Genomic DNA, 17,111 nt, shown 5'->3' with positions numbered 1-17,111 from the left:
GACGTATATTCCCAAGCAGAGACCCCTCCTCTGCACCGCACACTACAGAGCCCTGTGCAGTGACTGAGCCCCTCAGTAACACAAGAGGGAGAGATGGACTATGGAGTTTACAGTATTTAAGTTTGGCTCTTTTTTTGTTGTTGTTTTCCTGAGAGAAAAACAGACATTGAGGGCAGGGGAGGGGGGGGGGGGGGGGGGATAGGTGACAAAGAGGGGGAAATGTCAAGACAAAAAAAGAAAAGAAAAGAAAATAGAGGGGGGAAAAAGAATTAAACAACATTTGCTATTACTGAATTCTGTGCGCATTTAAAAAGTGAGACAAAGATCTTTTATTTACCAAAATTCTATGGAGGAGACGCGCGTGTAAAGTCGATTCTCGGTCCCGTCGCTGATCGGATGAGGAGCAACGAGAGGCCGAACTCCTCCCGGTGCACCGTGAACTGCTGAGGGGGTCGCCCCACACACACACACACATACACACACACTTACACACAAACACACACACACTGGAGACGAGTAGCCTACACACTGAATGAACTTCTTTTTATTTTGCCTTTTCTCTCGATTCTTCCCTGCAGGCTTAAAACCGATTAACCAGATTTCAGAGAATTAGTGTGTGATTCCTTTGTTATGTTCTATTAGTGTGATTGTTTTGGTTTGGAAAAGACTTATTTTAACTTCAGTGTCTCTCTCTTATACTGCAAACTGTCTATGATTTTTGTTTTCCTATAGGTACTGTAACTCATCAGAGCAGCCTCTTTAAGCGGATTTTTTACTCTTTACACAGTGGCCGTGGGGGTGGGATGGGTGGGGGCGCGGGGAGGGGGGGGGGTATGATGGAAATTATGGCATCAGAAAAAACACACGCAAACACTTACTATTGACAGTGTCAGTAAAAATGTCCAGTGCAACAGGACTCTGTCTTTAGTTCTGACTGCATGGCTTCAAAGAAGAATAATCGATGAATAGTCGAAGCTTTGCAGCTGATCACGTCGAAATTCGCAAACAACACCCAGACCCTAAAAACAAGAGGGCAAAGTGGAGTGTAAACACGGATGTTTATGTTCTTTAAGGGGGTTGTTACTTTATGAATATTGTTTTTATTCTTTGCATGGAGCACTTAATTTTTTTTTACGTTGATATTTTTTCGTCTTATTGCGATTTTTATATTCGTTAATGAATTTTTGAGTGGAGCTGATTTTAAATAGCTTACACTGACACACACACGCTCACACACGCTCAGACATACACACACACAGTAAATCCATGTTTACAGGATCGTGCTTGTCACCGCAGAGCTGTCAGCTCTCACTCTTTATCCTGTTGTATTCCAAAAAAAACATTTCAACACGAGAGAGATTGGTACAAAAAAAACAAACTAAACTAAAAAACGAAATGAAAAGTAATAACTCAGGTAACTTCAGTGCCCCGTGTCGGAATCTCACACCGAATAATCACTAGTTTTGTTGGTGTTTTCATCTCTTTTTGGTCTTTACACAACCACTCCGTTTCCTTTGTCCCATAGCCTTTGTATAATAGGAAACACGCTGTATTTGGACAAAAGAAAAATAATTCCTCAAGAGGATGAAGCGATGAAGGGATTTGCTTTAGATATATTTATTTTGTTTTTTCTGATCTGAAAGGAAAAACCGAACTAAACTCATATGCGATGTGTGTCATTTCTCAATGTTGGAGTCCAAACAGCCTGCAGCAGTGCTACTCAAGACTAATGAGGGAAACCGGCTTTTTTTTCAAGAAAAAAAAGAATAATGACGATAAAAAAAGATTTTAGAGAAAATGTTGCCAGGATTATTTCCGATATGTAAATATGTCCAATATGTAAACTTGTATTTGTTCTGAGATATTGTTTTTTTTTTTTGTTTGTTTGTTTGTTTTTTTGTTTCTTTCCGGGCAGTTTTGTACACTTACTAATTCCAAGAAGATATTTTAATATGATTTCATTTATGAATCTGACCATTTATATATATATTTATTTCTTAAACGTGTTTGGAGCTTTTTGTTCGGCTCTGTTAATGGTTATGTTGCAGTGGATCTCAGTATGTTTTTGTTTACTACATTGGTTGTATGTTGATTGCTAAATGTAGACTGCAAAGTCACATTTATATTTATGTTATAGTAATATTTTATTACTTGCATAAAACATATATACAAGATAAAAAATGGTCTTTTGTCTTCATTAAGGTACAAAACCCACTCGCCCTTTGTTGCTGCTTGTTGTGTCGCCACCGCGCAGGAGGCAGTGACGCTGGGGATCGTGGGGAAGTGGCGAGCACACAGTGTGTTCCGTGGAAATAGCAGTGATTCGTTATGTAACATGGGTTTCGTCTCAAATCAGAGCTGTGCCCTTGTGCTGTTAGAGGGGACAGACGGCGGGGTGACCTCAGGCTTCACCCCTATACGGACACACAGTTGTTCACATCTTTCTGTAATCGCAGTATTAAATTGTGCAATACTAATACGGAATGGCTGTCTGTTCATTGAGTGATTTACCTTTATTATTATTATCATCATCATCACCACCACCATCATCATGATTATTATTGTGATTATTACAGCACAGGGCAATACAGGACTTGTTTGATGTGCAGCGGGTTTCCCAGCATGAATCATCCTCCGTCACTTGACATGATTTAAGTTTCCAAAAGGCAAAGTGACGAATCTTTGATCTGACACAGAAGCACCCAGAGGCAGAAATCTCACTCTCTCACAAAGAGACCGAAAACTCGATCAAAACTACATATTTCAAGCAAAGACACATTTAGATCTATAACAGAATAAGCACACGACATATTTGTCCTTAAGCACCACAGATTAAAGTCGCTTTAAACTCATCCAGGGCCTCCTGCCTTTGTTACAGGCCACAGCCTCCACACAGTGTATCACTATATTACACACACGAAATCAGAAGATAACACACTGTTGAGGATATTACGCTACTTCAGAATACTACATATACTACACCAGAATATGACACTACTTCAGAATATTACACACAGTACTTTGGTTGTGTGTGCGTGTGTGTGACTGTCTTGCAGGCGCTGATGAAGTTTGCTTCTGTGGTTTTATTTACAGTGATAAATCTAAATTGATCAGATCTGCAGCAGCTATAAATTCGTAACGCGTAAAAAAATAAACCATGCAAATGTTCACAAAGTTCACTTATTCAGCCATTTCCATCCCTGACGCCTGATTTACTAGACGCGGGCTATTTCATATAGTCAGTATACATATATACATACATACAAACATACATGCGTTATTATTTAGTGAAATACTTATGTGAGGAGACATTTACTAGATGTTGGTTCGCAGTGAAAGTGTAGCGTAATCAGATATGAACACACACTGTAAAGTTGTTGTAGCGTTCCGTTTGTGAATGAAAACTACCCCCGCATATTGGACACCCAGGCCTTAAATGTTTGTTATTAATTTCTAACTCATTTACATATTTTCCGTTGATAAAAAAACGTTGAAAGCACATTTTCTTCTTGTCATTTTGTTTTTCAAATATGGATTTGTGTGCGTCATTTGGATGGTCGTTATGCGTTGTTTTACTTGGAATGTAAAATTATATTATAAGTAACAGGAAACAAAATGAGTCTAATAAAATATTTATAAATATATTTGTTTGTTTATACTTTGCGCTGCCGTAATGTTAATGAAAGCGTGTGTTTGCTGTGGCTGAGGTGGTCAAACAGCCAAGATGAGGCCACGTTCACAGAGAACAGCGAGCCAGAAGCGCCCCCTTCCGACCGAATGAGGATATTACAACAAGGAACCCCTAGCTCAATAATAATAACAATGTTTAAAACTTATGTTTGTTGTTCTTATGCATAGATAACATCTATAATAATAAAATAATTATATCGATACATTTATTTCATGCTGTGTAGTTAGAGAAATCTATTTAATTATTTGACTGTTAAATTGTTATTTGTTTATTATATTATTGTTCCAATTACTGCCAAGCCATCTTAAAAAGTATTCAGTAAGAATGTGGCTGCACTGAGGAAATTGCAATTTTGAGGGTGCAGGAATATTTTAGGGGCGGATTAAAATGTTCATATTTTGTCTTTTAAGCATTCCAAATATGTAAATAGTTTTAACTTAACTTAACCTAACAGTAGAAGCTTTAGCTGAGTGGTGATAGCTGGATAAATGTGGAGCTGGTGGGTAATTTTCACTAACCTAGCAGGTAAATTTTATATTTCCAGCTGTAACACATTGGTTTAGATGATGCTACATATAAGGGTGATGAATTAAACAAATTTAATTCAATAGGGCACAAAGATGTCAGCCAGACATTTGTCTCTTCAGCAACAAGAGACGAGCATTGAGGAAACGGGTCACAGTTTAAAAGTATTAAAAAAGATTTAGTCGGGGGAAAAACATCAAACTTTCCATCATCAGGTAAGAAATCTAAACCACAGCGCTTCTCTCCCAAGAAGAGGGGAGAAGTCAAAGAGTGACCAGTGGAAATGGATGATGAAAATGCAACGCAAAACTCAGGCACATGGAGCAGACATAGGTGGTGAAACAGAGGGAGTCCTCCCAAGCCAGCAGATAAGAGAGTAGGCGATGAGCGCTACCAACTGTTATTTCTGATAGCTCACAATTTCTATTCTGTGTCGTATTGGGGGACACAACCTCGATTATGCTGATAAATCAATAATTCATGAGGAGAACTCATCACAAAACAGTGAAACCTGGCTATTTGACCCAGGAAACGCCAAGATTCACCTTGCTCCCCTGTCTGTCTTCGCCTCTCAGCAGCCCGCGCTGCTGCACCGAGTGGGCCCTTGGCAGCACTTGCAGAGAAGCTCGGCCTCTGTAGTGCCCGGGCGCTTCTGAACACCAATACCTCCTTCATCAGGGAAGTATCATCACACGCAGGAGATGTGGATTAGTGATGATTAGCAGGGATTATGGCTGGTTAATGGTGGGAAAATACATTAGGAACCGTCGTCTGTGGAAGAGGGGGGGTGGGGATTTCACTCACGCTAGCGGATTTGCATTGATCCACAGCAAATGAATGAGGATTAGCAGCATCTAGCTATCTGCCAACAGATAAATAACATTAAGCGTATTATACGCCAACGCCTGTTATTAATGACATTACAAACACTGCTACAATGCTGGCAATTATGGAAATAATGGGAGCATCTGAATAATGTACTTGGTTGGGGTTCTAGGGATTCCAGATGATCCTTGTGTGTGTGGAGACGTAGGGTGACGCCAGAGAGCTGTGCTGCCCAGAGCCACAGAGGTGTCGCTATTTGGGGGTGGGGGGGGGGGGATTTTCATCTGTTTGGGAGCTAAAAAGGCAGAACAGTGTGAGGATATTTTGTTGCATTTCAAATCCTGCCCCAATAACGAATGGTGGTCTAAAAATAACGATGGAGGCAATGTGTATGTTTGGACCCGAGCAATATTGAAATGTGACTGGCACTGATTTAATCACACAGAGGGGGATCCTATATTTCCATTGCGTCGCCGCTCACTTGATATTGTGTAAACGTGGAGGGTGAAGGTGAAAGATTCCATCATCTATCCCTCTTTTTTTTTAACCTTACAGGTGAAAGAGCCTGTAGCTTCCTTACTCTCTATTACTAACTTCCACCTCCAGCTCCGGCGCCTCTCTTTTGCCGTTTATGTAATAAATACTCCTCTCCCACAGTGAGAGGTAGAGAAAGGAGGGACTGGGCCTGGAAAAAGAACAGAATAATGCATTTTTTCATCAAAAATTCCTTCTCTTCCCCTACCTCAAGGTTTCCTCCTGTGAGCCACTTGAAAGATGGGCAACAATGTGGCCACACAGTGAACACCTAGTTACCATATGAAACACTCCAGCAGTGAACTGGAGGAGACGGAGAGGGGAGAGGAGAAGTCTTGTGTTATTTATGATACCGGGCCTTGTAGCTATATGGATTCCCGCTTCATGTCTACTCCAAGGTATAGCCCCCATATGTGAAGGGGTATAAGTGAGGCTTAAGAGAGTCACTCTCACCTCCTCTCTACAATCTCTTTGCTCCCCCACTTGGAGGTTTTGAAGAAGAGAAGTGGCCCGTCTCCCTCTTTCATGGCTTTGAGGGACACTTTATATCGCCTCAGGTGTCTGTCAGTGTGACTAACAGTTCTGAGAGTGGAGAACTGATATCTCAAGAACTTGCCTGAAGGCTGCAGTGCATAGATGTTACTGTTGTTGGTGGTGTAAAATGGGACGGAAGTCATTCAACAGCGCCAATTACGACTAAGGATTCAGTGGATTGGTCGGTATTAAACAATGCTTGTGTCAAGGGCATCAGCTGTATAGTACATGCTGACTTCCTGAGAAAAGACTTTAAAGGAAACATGTATGCAAAGGGGGAAACATTGACCAATCAAACAGCAGCACCATAAATGCAAACCATCCTAGCCACTGAGGAAGACGAGTTATTGGGAAGAGTTATTTGTTGTGCCTAAAATGCTGGTCTCATGTTAAAGGTTGTCCCTTCATCCTCAGTCCTAGCTTTTGTCAACTGTTACTCGAGTGTGACTGCAGCGAGCATTTAATACAAAGATTTACTGCAGAAAGAAGGCGAGAAACAGAAAGGACAAGGTCTTACGGTAAAGAGATGTGCACTGGTAAACAATAGGAAGGTCATCTCAGCCTAGAGCACACTGAGATGTTCAGGGTCTTACCACCAAGGAAACATGGCTATTCAGATTTCTCAAACATACTGGCGTGGAGGCCGAGAGATTTGCGTGTGCAGCCTGAGCAGCTCTATTTTTTCCTTAAGGAGTAATCTTGCAAAAAGTATCCAAAGAAGTTCTGTATGAGCTGCAGTTGCCCTTTATCCATGACTGAAACATCATGTTATGCACGCTGAAATGGCTGTTATTATTTTTCAACTCCTACAAATTGGGAACTGGACATTAAAAACGAATCATCAAAGGCGATCCTGCTCTGCCCGACAGTTAGTCCGCGCTCCCGCGACGCTGAGTTAAAAGGACGAAGATCGTCCGGCAAATGAGGGCTGCGGCGGCTCAGCGAAACAGTCAACCGAAAGCAAACAACAAAGAAGAGGCTGGTGAAAATAAATAAAGAAATAAGGAGAGAGGAGAGAGAAAAATAAGGGAATGGAGGAGGAGGAGGAGGAATGTGGGGAGGGGGGGTAAACACAGCACAGAGATGAAATGGAGACCTGCCACTGTGCTCAAGGACACCGCGTGCCACTCTGTAATTAGAAATGTACACAGATGATTTGGATGCAGCGATATGATTAGGCAAAGCAGTCCCCAGTCTTAGGCCTAATCAGCTCACTTCTGAGAGATACTCCAAGACTGGTGTGTGTGTGTGCAAGTGTGTGTGTCTAGGCATCTCTCCTCTCACTACAAGCTCTTGGAGGGTGGGGGTATACCAAAGAAAACTGGCATACAGACACACATATAGTTAGAAATGCACAGATGGGAGGAAGAAAAGTGTGGGGGGGTCAGCGGGGGGGCTGGAGTGAGGCAGAAGGAAGATGTGTGTGACAGAAATGTGTACAGTAACAATGTACAGGTGCACAATGCGAGCATACATACAGATCTGCACAGGCCACCGTTGGATAGGGGGTGCCTGTATGTACTCCCGTGTGTTTTATGAAACCGGTGTCAAAAGACTTCGGCGGTGATGAAACCACATTGCAAATGAGAGGAACAGAGGGTGCAGTGTGCGGGGAAACAGATTGGCACGATGAAGGGTAAGATGAAGAAGTCAGAGAGAGGAGGAAGAAGAGAGAGAAGCTGGCAGAGGCCCTCATCAAGCTGTCCTCCTTTCCTTGAGATGCGGTATGCAGTCAGTAAGCAGTAGTCTTGACTGAAAAGTACGACTGGAGAAATGTCATGAAAGGAAAGCTCTGGTTCCGCTGTTGTACTGTTGTAATCTGTGAGTCAGCTTTTGGGTCAAACTTCAAACCCGCCACTTGAAAATGCTATGTTTTCGGGTCAGCCGAAGAAGAATTGAACAAAAACCTCAACAACCCGATGCCTACTTACAAACATACCCTGGAGCGAGAGGCAGAGGCCGGGCGCCAAAAGAGAAAGATGGTTTACAAAAGACCTGAGTAATGAGCAGAGGCCAATTAAAAGAAGCTGCTCCCTTCCTACTTATTCACCTCCTCCCTTCTTCTCTCTCTCACTCTATCCCTCCCTTCTGTCTCTCCTCCCTCCTCCTCCAGTGGCTTGTTATTGATCACCTTTAACCTCGTCTCTCTGCAGTGTCAAAACTACCATTTAGGCTCATCCCAAGGGCTGAGCGTGTGTCGATCGCACCCTGCCCCATAAATCATTAGTTCGAGGGATTGGGAGGGTCTGGCCCTGCCTAAAGAGCAAAGAGCCCGACAGTCACAGGCACATTCTGCCAGAGCCCAAACCCCACACCCCCGGGGGGTTAAGGGTCACTGAAGGTCCCATGGATTAGCGCCCAGACACCCCCTCTAACCCTGGTACTCAAGCCAACCCACCTTTACTCCCCCCCACGAGCCCAGCAGTGGCACCCCTTTGATTTTTAAATAAGAGAAAAGGTCAGTCGGCATCCTGCCCTTGTCTTCACAATCACCTCTATCCCAATATGTGACACTTTTTCTTTATTCATGACGGATCCTTATTTCTGCCTGTTGCTGCAAACTGAATGACGGATGAGAAAAGTTAGAGGTAAAAGGAAGAAGGGAATGTTCACTGACGATACGGCTGAGAGAGTTTGTCATCGGCGTGAACGGATGCTATTGTTGTCACCGTCCATCTCCTCCGTTATCTTAGTCGGCCTCTTACAAACTGCCCCCTCACCTCCTCCTCCCAGGGTTGGAGGCGCCTCACTACATGGCTGCATATGAGCCAGATGCCAGGTCGACCCCGCAGCCTCCTCCCCAATGCCGCGCTCCTTTCTTCCCCTTCTTTCCCTCCCCCTGTCCTTCCAGGCGCAGCATGTGGGACCGATAAACTCAGTGCTACAAGCAAGGCAAACTCTCCCCCGTCCTCCTCTCGCCATGTCCATTCACCTGCTGCTCTTGCCATTGTGGACAGGCTAGGATAAGTTGCCCCTAGTCACAGCCATGAGATGAGGGTGGAAGTGACAGAGGTCCTTTGTTGGGGTAAAGACTCAGGACCCTTGGGTGGGGACACATCTTATTCTCCAGACCCATTGATAGCAGGAAACACAAGCAGTGATCTTAAATCTGCGAAGCTCTTTTTCAAATATAATCAAAGGCATAAAAAGTTAACGTGAATGCAAAGATCAAGCTGCTTGTTTTGCTCAGTTTCACATCGAAATCTGGATCCTAATCCATTGATGTTGCAGAAGGAGAAAGGGGTATGGATTTAGTACCCATTGTTGGCAGGGGTGGGAGGGCGGCTCCCGTGTGCATCCCCACCCACTCCACCCCGCCCACCTCTCTCCCCTGTGGCACGGCCCTGCCAGGGGGCGTAGGCGTGGGACAGGACAGGGCGCCATCAAGGGGATTAATTGGTGCGACACCTCTTTGGTGCGTTCGGCCACAGCAATTAAATGGTATCCCTAGGCCCTTCGTTTGCCATTACTAACCCAATGACAAAGCAGCAAATTGGGGCCTTCTCTCTATATGTGTGCATATGCCAGAGATGAGTCAAATACGTGCGTGTGCATGCATGTGTGTGTGTGTCTGCTGAACTTATATTGTGCGGTGTGTGTACAAAGGGAAAAGGGACCACAGGTACAACGGCATCAAGGACGTGATGAGAATGACAGAAGTAATTGAAGGTTCTGTACGTTCTTCAAGGCCTGCTGTAAATGCATCTTTTCTAGATGCATAGTTATGTGTGTGTGTGTGTGTGTGTGTGTGTGTGTGTGTGTGTGTGCACTTGTGCCAGCATGCATTCACATGGGCTATATGCATGGGCAGGGAGGTTTTCAGTGGCTTTCTTATCTCTCCCACTGTCCCTGCTACTCCCTGCAGCCGTCAATTAGTGGGCCTAGCTGTGTGAAGGCCTTGTGCTCTTTCACATGAGCCTTTGTTGACTCTTCCGCACTCTCCCTCTCTCTTTTTTTCCTCCTCTCCCTATGTCTCCCCAGCGTTTGAAGATTGAGATAAGACACAAGGCAGGTTACTGTAGCTCCTCTCTGGGGTGTTGGTTACAGTCTGGCCCTCTGTGAGCCAGCCTGGGAAGTAGTGAGACCCTGCAGCAGGAGACCCACAGAGTCCACGCATCCTTCAAACACAGGAGGGAAAACATAGGCCAGGGTACTGAGAGCCAGCCTCCATCAGAAAAAATGACCGAGTCAGACAGACCATTGCCTCTGACAGCACAGATAACCCAGTCGGTCTTTAAGATGTGTGCGTATAGGGTCCATGCTGGACGAGCAAGAATAAAAGGGTGTAGATAGAAGATGGGGAACAAAAGAAAAGACTGGAGGAGGTTGAGGAGAACAAGAGAGAAGGAGGGAAATGGATGGAGTGGGGGATGGTGAGGAAGCAGGGAGAAAGGAGTTGATGCAGGAAGAGTGAAGAGCAGAGACACCTGCAGTAGGAGGAGAAAGAATTCCAAGCAGAAGAATGTTTGCAGGAACCAGGAACATTTTCAGGTATGGAGGAACCAGTTAACCTAAGAACATGGAGTCATTTGGTTCCTATTCCAAGAGTTCATGAATTGATGGAACAATGATTAGGAAAGTTAAGCTTCCCCAGGTGGACAGCTCAATGGTTGCTTATTCTTGTACATCAAAAGTAGCCTTAAAGTGCCAAAGAGTCAATATAGGACACAGTTTCAAAGTTGCTAAAAAGTGACCTCAACTGATCCAGAAAACCGCACAAAACTCAATATCTGCTCATGAAACTATCAATATCAGAACTACTGTAGAGGAGTGCTGCTCTATTTAGACATTTAAATGGTTACGCAAACAGTGATTGTTGTAAAGGAAAATACTAAATTCAGCCCAGGAGGAACCCGGAACAAACCTTTTTCTTCTTAGGAGTGCAGACAACCTTTGTCTAATGAGGGCCAGACATGTTCACCCCCAGCCATCCAACAGCCCAACCCATTCAGCCATCCGCCCGGCCCAGATCTCCAGACACTGGGGCTGGGGGAGAGGCGTGAAGAAGGCCAGACTGCGAGCCATCCATCACGCCCGTCTGACCCGCCCCGCAGTGCTGAAAAGACCACGGTTATCACTCACCCCTGACACAGCCATCGATGTTTGCCCTCAGAGGCACGCGCACGCACCCACACACACACACACACTGAAAGACACAGAAACACGCATCCTCAACATATTTGCAGTCACTCCAAAATGTCCTGTCAGCTCGTCCTTCCCTCCATTGAACTCTCATCACCATCCATCAAGCCTCATCATTCACAAAAACGCCAACGCGCAACAGATGGCTCCAAACCAATGAGACCATGACAAATGCCAGGTAAACTCCCAGCAGGGACCAGTCACATTACTCTGCACCGCTTGCTTGCAGAACTAGCAAGCAGAACTGGGGAAAGTGCTACTTGGAGCTGGATTCCGCTTCGATCTAGACTGGCATTTGAGCCGAGTTGGGCGTCACAAAGGCCTGTATTGTCCTGCTGCCTCTCAGCTTTATTACATATGTATGTGTTGATTGCTGCAAAACAACAATGCTAGTGCATGGCATTAAGCAGTAACAATAACAGTGATGCTTGGTGCTCCTACTCAGCGTTGGTTGTTATTCCAACAAACCTCTGCGTTGACGCCCAATACACACTGGTGTGAAATACCAGCTGAAGAGCCAGCTGGGGAACATCATGAATGGGAATTACATTAGAATACATTTCGCAGTTGTAAGAAGTTGTAACTTGGCAGCAAAAGCAATTGATCAGAGATGTTTTAGATTTAACAGACGGCTTTCGTATAGAAGGACTTTTCATGAAATGATACCCAACATTTTTGGTTTTCATACATTCTCTCTTCATCGCTAGGACGACAAGCTTTGACCCTATCCATAGTGCTTTGTATGGAGTCTGTGTCCGTAGACTAAGCTTTGCGTGGCACCCAATGGGATCCATACTGGGTAGATGTGTGAAATTGATACTGTGCTCGTGGCACAATGGACACATATGAGAGAGCTCCACTAGGCTCAAAGGTCACCTGGCCCACCCACGTCAATGTGGTGTAACAAGTCAGAGTGGAATGCCAGGGGGGTCACTTCGGTCAAAAACCTTGGGTTTGTCACCCACCAAACCCTCCCAGCAACGTGACACACCCGAGCGGGCCAAGCTATGTGCCACCCCCGCCGGCACCCTATGGTATCAGAGACCTCCCCACCCTTGGGTCCCATTCACACAAAACCACATATGGGCGTACGCAGACAACAGCCATCTCTGATGCCCTTCTGATTCTCTCTGCTGGTATTTAGCTGCAGAAGTTGAGTGTGTGTGTGTGTGTGTGTAAGACTGTGTGTGTGTGTGTGTGTTTGTTTCAGGGAGGTGGTGTACAGAAAGCGAGGGGGGGGGGGCTGAGGTGACAAGCGCTGTGGTGCTGATGCCCCCCGCTCCCCGGCGAGCAGAGTCTCATGAATGGCAGCTGTTGTGATGGTGACGGGGAAACGCGTTGGAGGCCTGGCCTACGCACTACAGTCATCTGAATGGATGGAATTCAACATGGTGGAATAGAGACGCTCATGCGTGCAGGCTGAAAACAATGTGTCCTCTCTGCTGCTTTTTCTCCATCTTTCTCCTTCGCTCTCCCTCTTTCTTCTTCAGCTCTAAATCATTCCCCTTTTCTGTGAACGTAACAGCAATTTTCAAACATGACACCGTTTTTTCCCTATGTTTATATTGCACGCGTGTATATTGCTATAATTATTTGTGTTCTGCTGCTGCCTCTTTTTGCTTGCTGCTGTAACACCGGAAATTTCCCTGTGTAGGACTAATGAAGGTGTTTCTAATCTAATCTAACATCTCTGCATTGCTTCAAGATTGTTGCCAACTATAGTAAATTATAAATTATAAAGACTGAAACCTAAAAGGGAAAATAATCATTCTTGAATAGTACATCAAATGAAGCAGATCGTTCTTAGAGGACACTGCTCAACCTATAGAAACAAAGATGGATAGGAAGTCCTGTTGTAATTGATTTGAAGTGGAAATGTTATGATTGATCTATTGATTAGCTGTCTGGTGCACCAACCCCTTGTTAAGAGCAGACATACGGCTTCACTCAGGGGGTTATGGAGCTGGGGCCCCCGGTGGCGCGCACACACACACACACACACACACACACACACACACACACACACACACACACACACACACACACACACACACACACACACACAAAGCCCTCTTGGTCCATCTATTTACCATCTGACCATCAGAAGTGTGTGACAGACACAGACAGACAAGCTGCCTCTTCCTATTAAACATCTGTTCAGTCTAAGAAGTGAACGCTCAGTCACACACATTTGGTGACCCATGTTAAAAGGCTGTTTACAATGTATTCTTTCTCCATGGGCATTTTTCAAAACCATCAATATGACTGACAAAATTGACAAAAGGCAAACAGGCAACATATGTGTGCTGGAAACACATTTGTAAGAGGACACACACACGCACAAACACTTCTATTGCATCTGTTGCTAGTTTTTCTTACAATATTTATCAGTTCTTATGTTCCTGAAACGTTCCAAATCTACACATACAATATTGAGGAGAAGATGGGGTTATAATGGAGGTTTAAATTACTAAACCATAACAAAAAGTGGAAAACTTCTGATACACATTAATGGAAATTCAGCCCATCTCAGCCCAAATAATAATGAAATCATCCACATACACACACTAGCAGAAACACAAAAGTGTGTACACAGTTGAAAGCTTTGTACGCTCCCAATTAAAATGCATTTCCTAAAAATGTATTTCAGTAGTACGTGAAAGCTAATTTGGTAAGAATGTGTGTATTTCAGTTTCAACAGCAGTGGTTTGCCAAACTCACGATTACAGAAATGTGTCGCGCAGGCATTTGAGCGCTTTACATTAAAGGCCTCATCATATTCATCATTATATCATATTGAATAGAGTCATTACAGCATATGGAGATCTGTGTTTAAAAGGCAAAATCCATTACTGTCAAGAGTCAAATCAAGTGCAAAGTTCTGCTTGATGCTGTGTTTGTCATGCACCTTAGATCCCACTGAGGTACTCACTCACTCTCACACACACACACACACACACACACACACACACACACACACACACACACACACACACACACACACACACACACACACACACACACACACACACACACACACACACACAGCTACCAGTGACAGTGAAGCGGACAGTCAGACAACAGTGAAGTCCTTTCTCCTGTCTAACAGATATATCACTCAGCTCTGACCCACACACACACTCAGGGGTATGACAGACAGTAAACGCCAGATCCAGAACCAAGAAAAGGATTCTTGTTTTGAAGCAGGAAGGGGTTATTGTTCACGAGATGCCAGGGCGTGGGCACTGCAGCACTGATTAGCCACAGGGAAACATTATCCCTCCAGTTTACAAGACCCAGTCTGGCCTGGCCTGGTCCAGTTTGGACTCTGAGGTACTTGATGTTCTCAGTGGCCCTTGTCTGCTGTAAGAACAAAGTGCGGGCTTGTTGGAGGATCAGAGGCTTGAGTCCCTGCTCTCTCCTCTCTCTCTTTCCTCCCACTTCATCTCCTCCCCACTTCTCCTCCTCTCCTCCCCTCTGTCCCCCGTAACAGCTGCGAGGCTACTGAAGTTCAAGTCTGGCCACGTGTTGGCCATTACACTCCCACAATGACCCTGTTGAGCTCAACATTTAGAGTCCCATAAAAACATTATTGTCCAGCTCCTGGGATCATTTGTCCACTACCACAAAGGCACAGAGAAAACCAAAATGTTAACCCCCAGGCTTTTGCCGAGGCACATTTTTCAAATTCTGCCCCTTCTCCTCCTCTCTACCCATCCGCCCTCACAGTACCACATTGCACCCACATTGACGTACTTCCCAGTCATACCCAAAGTGCCCACAGGGCACTCCTACAGCAGTGCATTGACAAGAACGGTCAAAATGCTTCTCTGTAAAATACCCATTTTGTTTTTTGTACTCCCCAAAGAGCAAAATCAACAGTGCCCCTTTGTTTCCTGCATACATCACCATTTCTGCTCATTTTATTGACTTCTGTCAAAAAGTGTTCCTGTTTCTTATCCATCCACCCTCTTTCAGATGCATAACTATTGACCCATAACAGCTAAAAGTCCCTGATGGTCATTTAGTCTCTAAATATGTCCATTTCATACGGCCGGGTGCAGCACGGCATGTACCTGCTGAATGAATGGGCAAGGTCGTGCCAGCCTATTAGCCATATTAAAAACCAACCCATTATGGTAATTGGGGAGGTCTAATGCATGTACTGGTTGCTTAGCGCCCATCTATTAGGTCTGATAGATGACTCAGTGATTAGCATTGAAAGGTACATTGTAGTACAGCGCTGCAGCTTGCCCCATACTTACAGCCCTCTAATCCTGTCTCTCAATGTAGTGACCTCCACTGTGGACACTCAGGTCACATACGTACGCACGTCCCTGACCAAATGTTTGCTGCTGGGAATCAGAGTGACCGCTGTGGACAAGGACATTCATTTTACACTGTGACAGCCACAAAGGCATTTAACATGTTTTTTTGTTGGAAAACTGAATACATAGTTAATTTCCTCTGGAGTAGCAGGACATGTCTGCATTTAGAAAGAGTCGATTGTCACACGGTTAAGACACATTACGCTCATCACCTGAATCTACCTCGGATGTGAATACAAATGTAGATCTGGCTGCGTTCACAACACAAGATCAACACGCAACACCACATCGTTCAAAACATGTCAAGATGTTGAACACAAGGACTCAAAATGACAAATCTCTCAGCGCTCTTGTCCTCCGGTGTGTGGAAAGCAACAGACCGGAACCAGAACATCACAACACACACCAACAGAGTCCAATCACCATCGACTGAAGTACAGATAACCTCCCGTGATCAAACATGGCGCGAACGTGACTTAAGCGCACACAAATGTGGAGGATGACACAGAGGGGCAGACATCTGTGGAAGACGTTGGACCTTAGACACCAAAAACAAAAAAGGAAGGAAATAAAAGCAGGTGAAGTCCAGGAGGGAGCGTGAACACGGCCTGTGTGTGACAGCGCCATCTGGAGGTGAGTAGGTATGGAACAGAGAGGACAGTTTAAATGTGATCTTGGCTCATGATTGGTTGCCAGTCGCAAGTCGCTATTTCATGAATCCGAGTCATGATCCTTGGGATCCCTGAGCTGAAAAAATTCCGAACCGGCTTAATATTTATGATTTCAGGGTTTTATCGATCGGTTTTAATTATTTCATCAGTAGAGAACACAACTAAAATAAGTCACAATCCAAAAACATTTATGAAGTATTTAATTTAGAAGCACTTTGCTTGAAGAAATCGCATTTCATTACAGTTCCAGTCTCTCCTTCTCCCCCCCCCCCCCGACCCGTCTCACTATCCCCCAGAATTCCCATCTCCGGCTCTGTGAGCGGCCCTGACTGGGTCTCTCAGGGAAGTGAGCACATTCTCCTTTCATCCCCTCTTAGAGGACAAACATCAGTCCCATCTTGCCGCCCATCCATATTCATGAGCCGCTTATAAATATCTGATAGCAGCCTCGCTACAGCTGTTTAGCTCTGAGAGGAGTGTACGGCACCTTGCACGTTCACACACACATACACACACACACACACACACACACACACAAACATTTTCACTGGTGTGTGCATACATGGATATACACACGTGATTAAACATATACCGTATTGTTCTCACTCTTTCTGTCTGGGCCTCTGTCTCTCTCTTCTCTCTCTCACACACACACACACTGGCCAGAGTCTAGATCTCTGTCCCTCGTCTACCAGTGCTTCTAGCTGCCTGGCCCGTTGATAGCATCGGCTCATTGCAGGGCTCTCTCCCTCTCTCTCCTGCTCTCTCTCTCCTCCTCTCTCTCTCCCCCTTGTCTTTAATTAAAGTATAAGTGTGACTGCAAAATGAGAGAGGAATCCTTAAGTGTGGTATTTACCTTCG

General features: G+C 44.8%; 1 protein-coding gene across 1 annotated transcript in view; it reads left to right on the top strand.

Moving 5' to 3' along the window:
- pou3f1 (POU class 3 homeobox 1) overlaps window positions 1-69 on the top strand; it is a 1,134-nt gene extending 1,065 nt beyond the window's left edge. The window contains exon 1 of the mRNA XM_076160833.1: window positions 1-69. This exon is cut by the window's left edge and continues 1,065 nt beyond it. Within this exon, the coding sequence (XP_076016948.1) occupies window positions 1-63 (63 nt within the window). The 3' untranslated portion in view covers window positions 64-69.
- The last annotated feature ends 17,042 nt before the right edge of the window (window positions 70-17,111 follow it).

The sequence above is a fragment of the Genypterus blacodes genome, unplaced genomic scaffold (assembly GCF_046128005.1).
Source record: "Genypterus blacodes isolate CSIRO-AG114 ecotype Tasmania unplaced genomic scaffold, CSIRO-AGI_Gbla_v1 ptg000107l_1, whole genome shotgun sequence".
Taxonomy (NCBI): Eukaryota; Metazoa; Chordata; class Actinopteri; order Ophidiiformes; family Ophidiidae; genus Genypterus; species Genypterus blacodes.
This window is presented reverse-complemented; position numbering and strand designations above follow the sequence as displayed.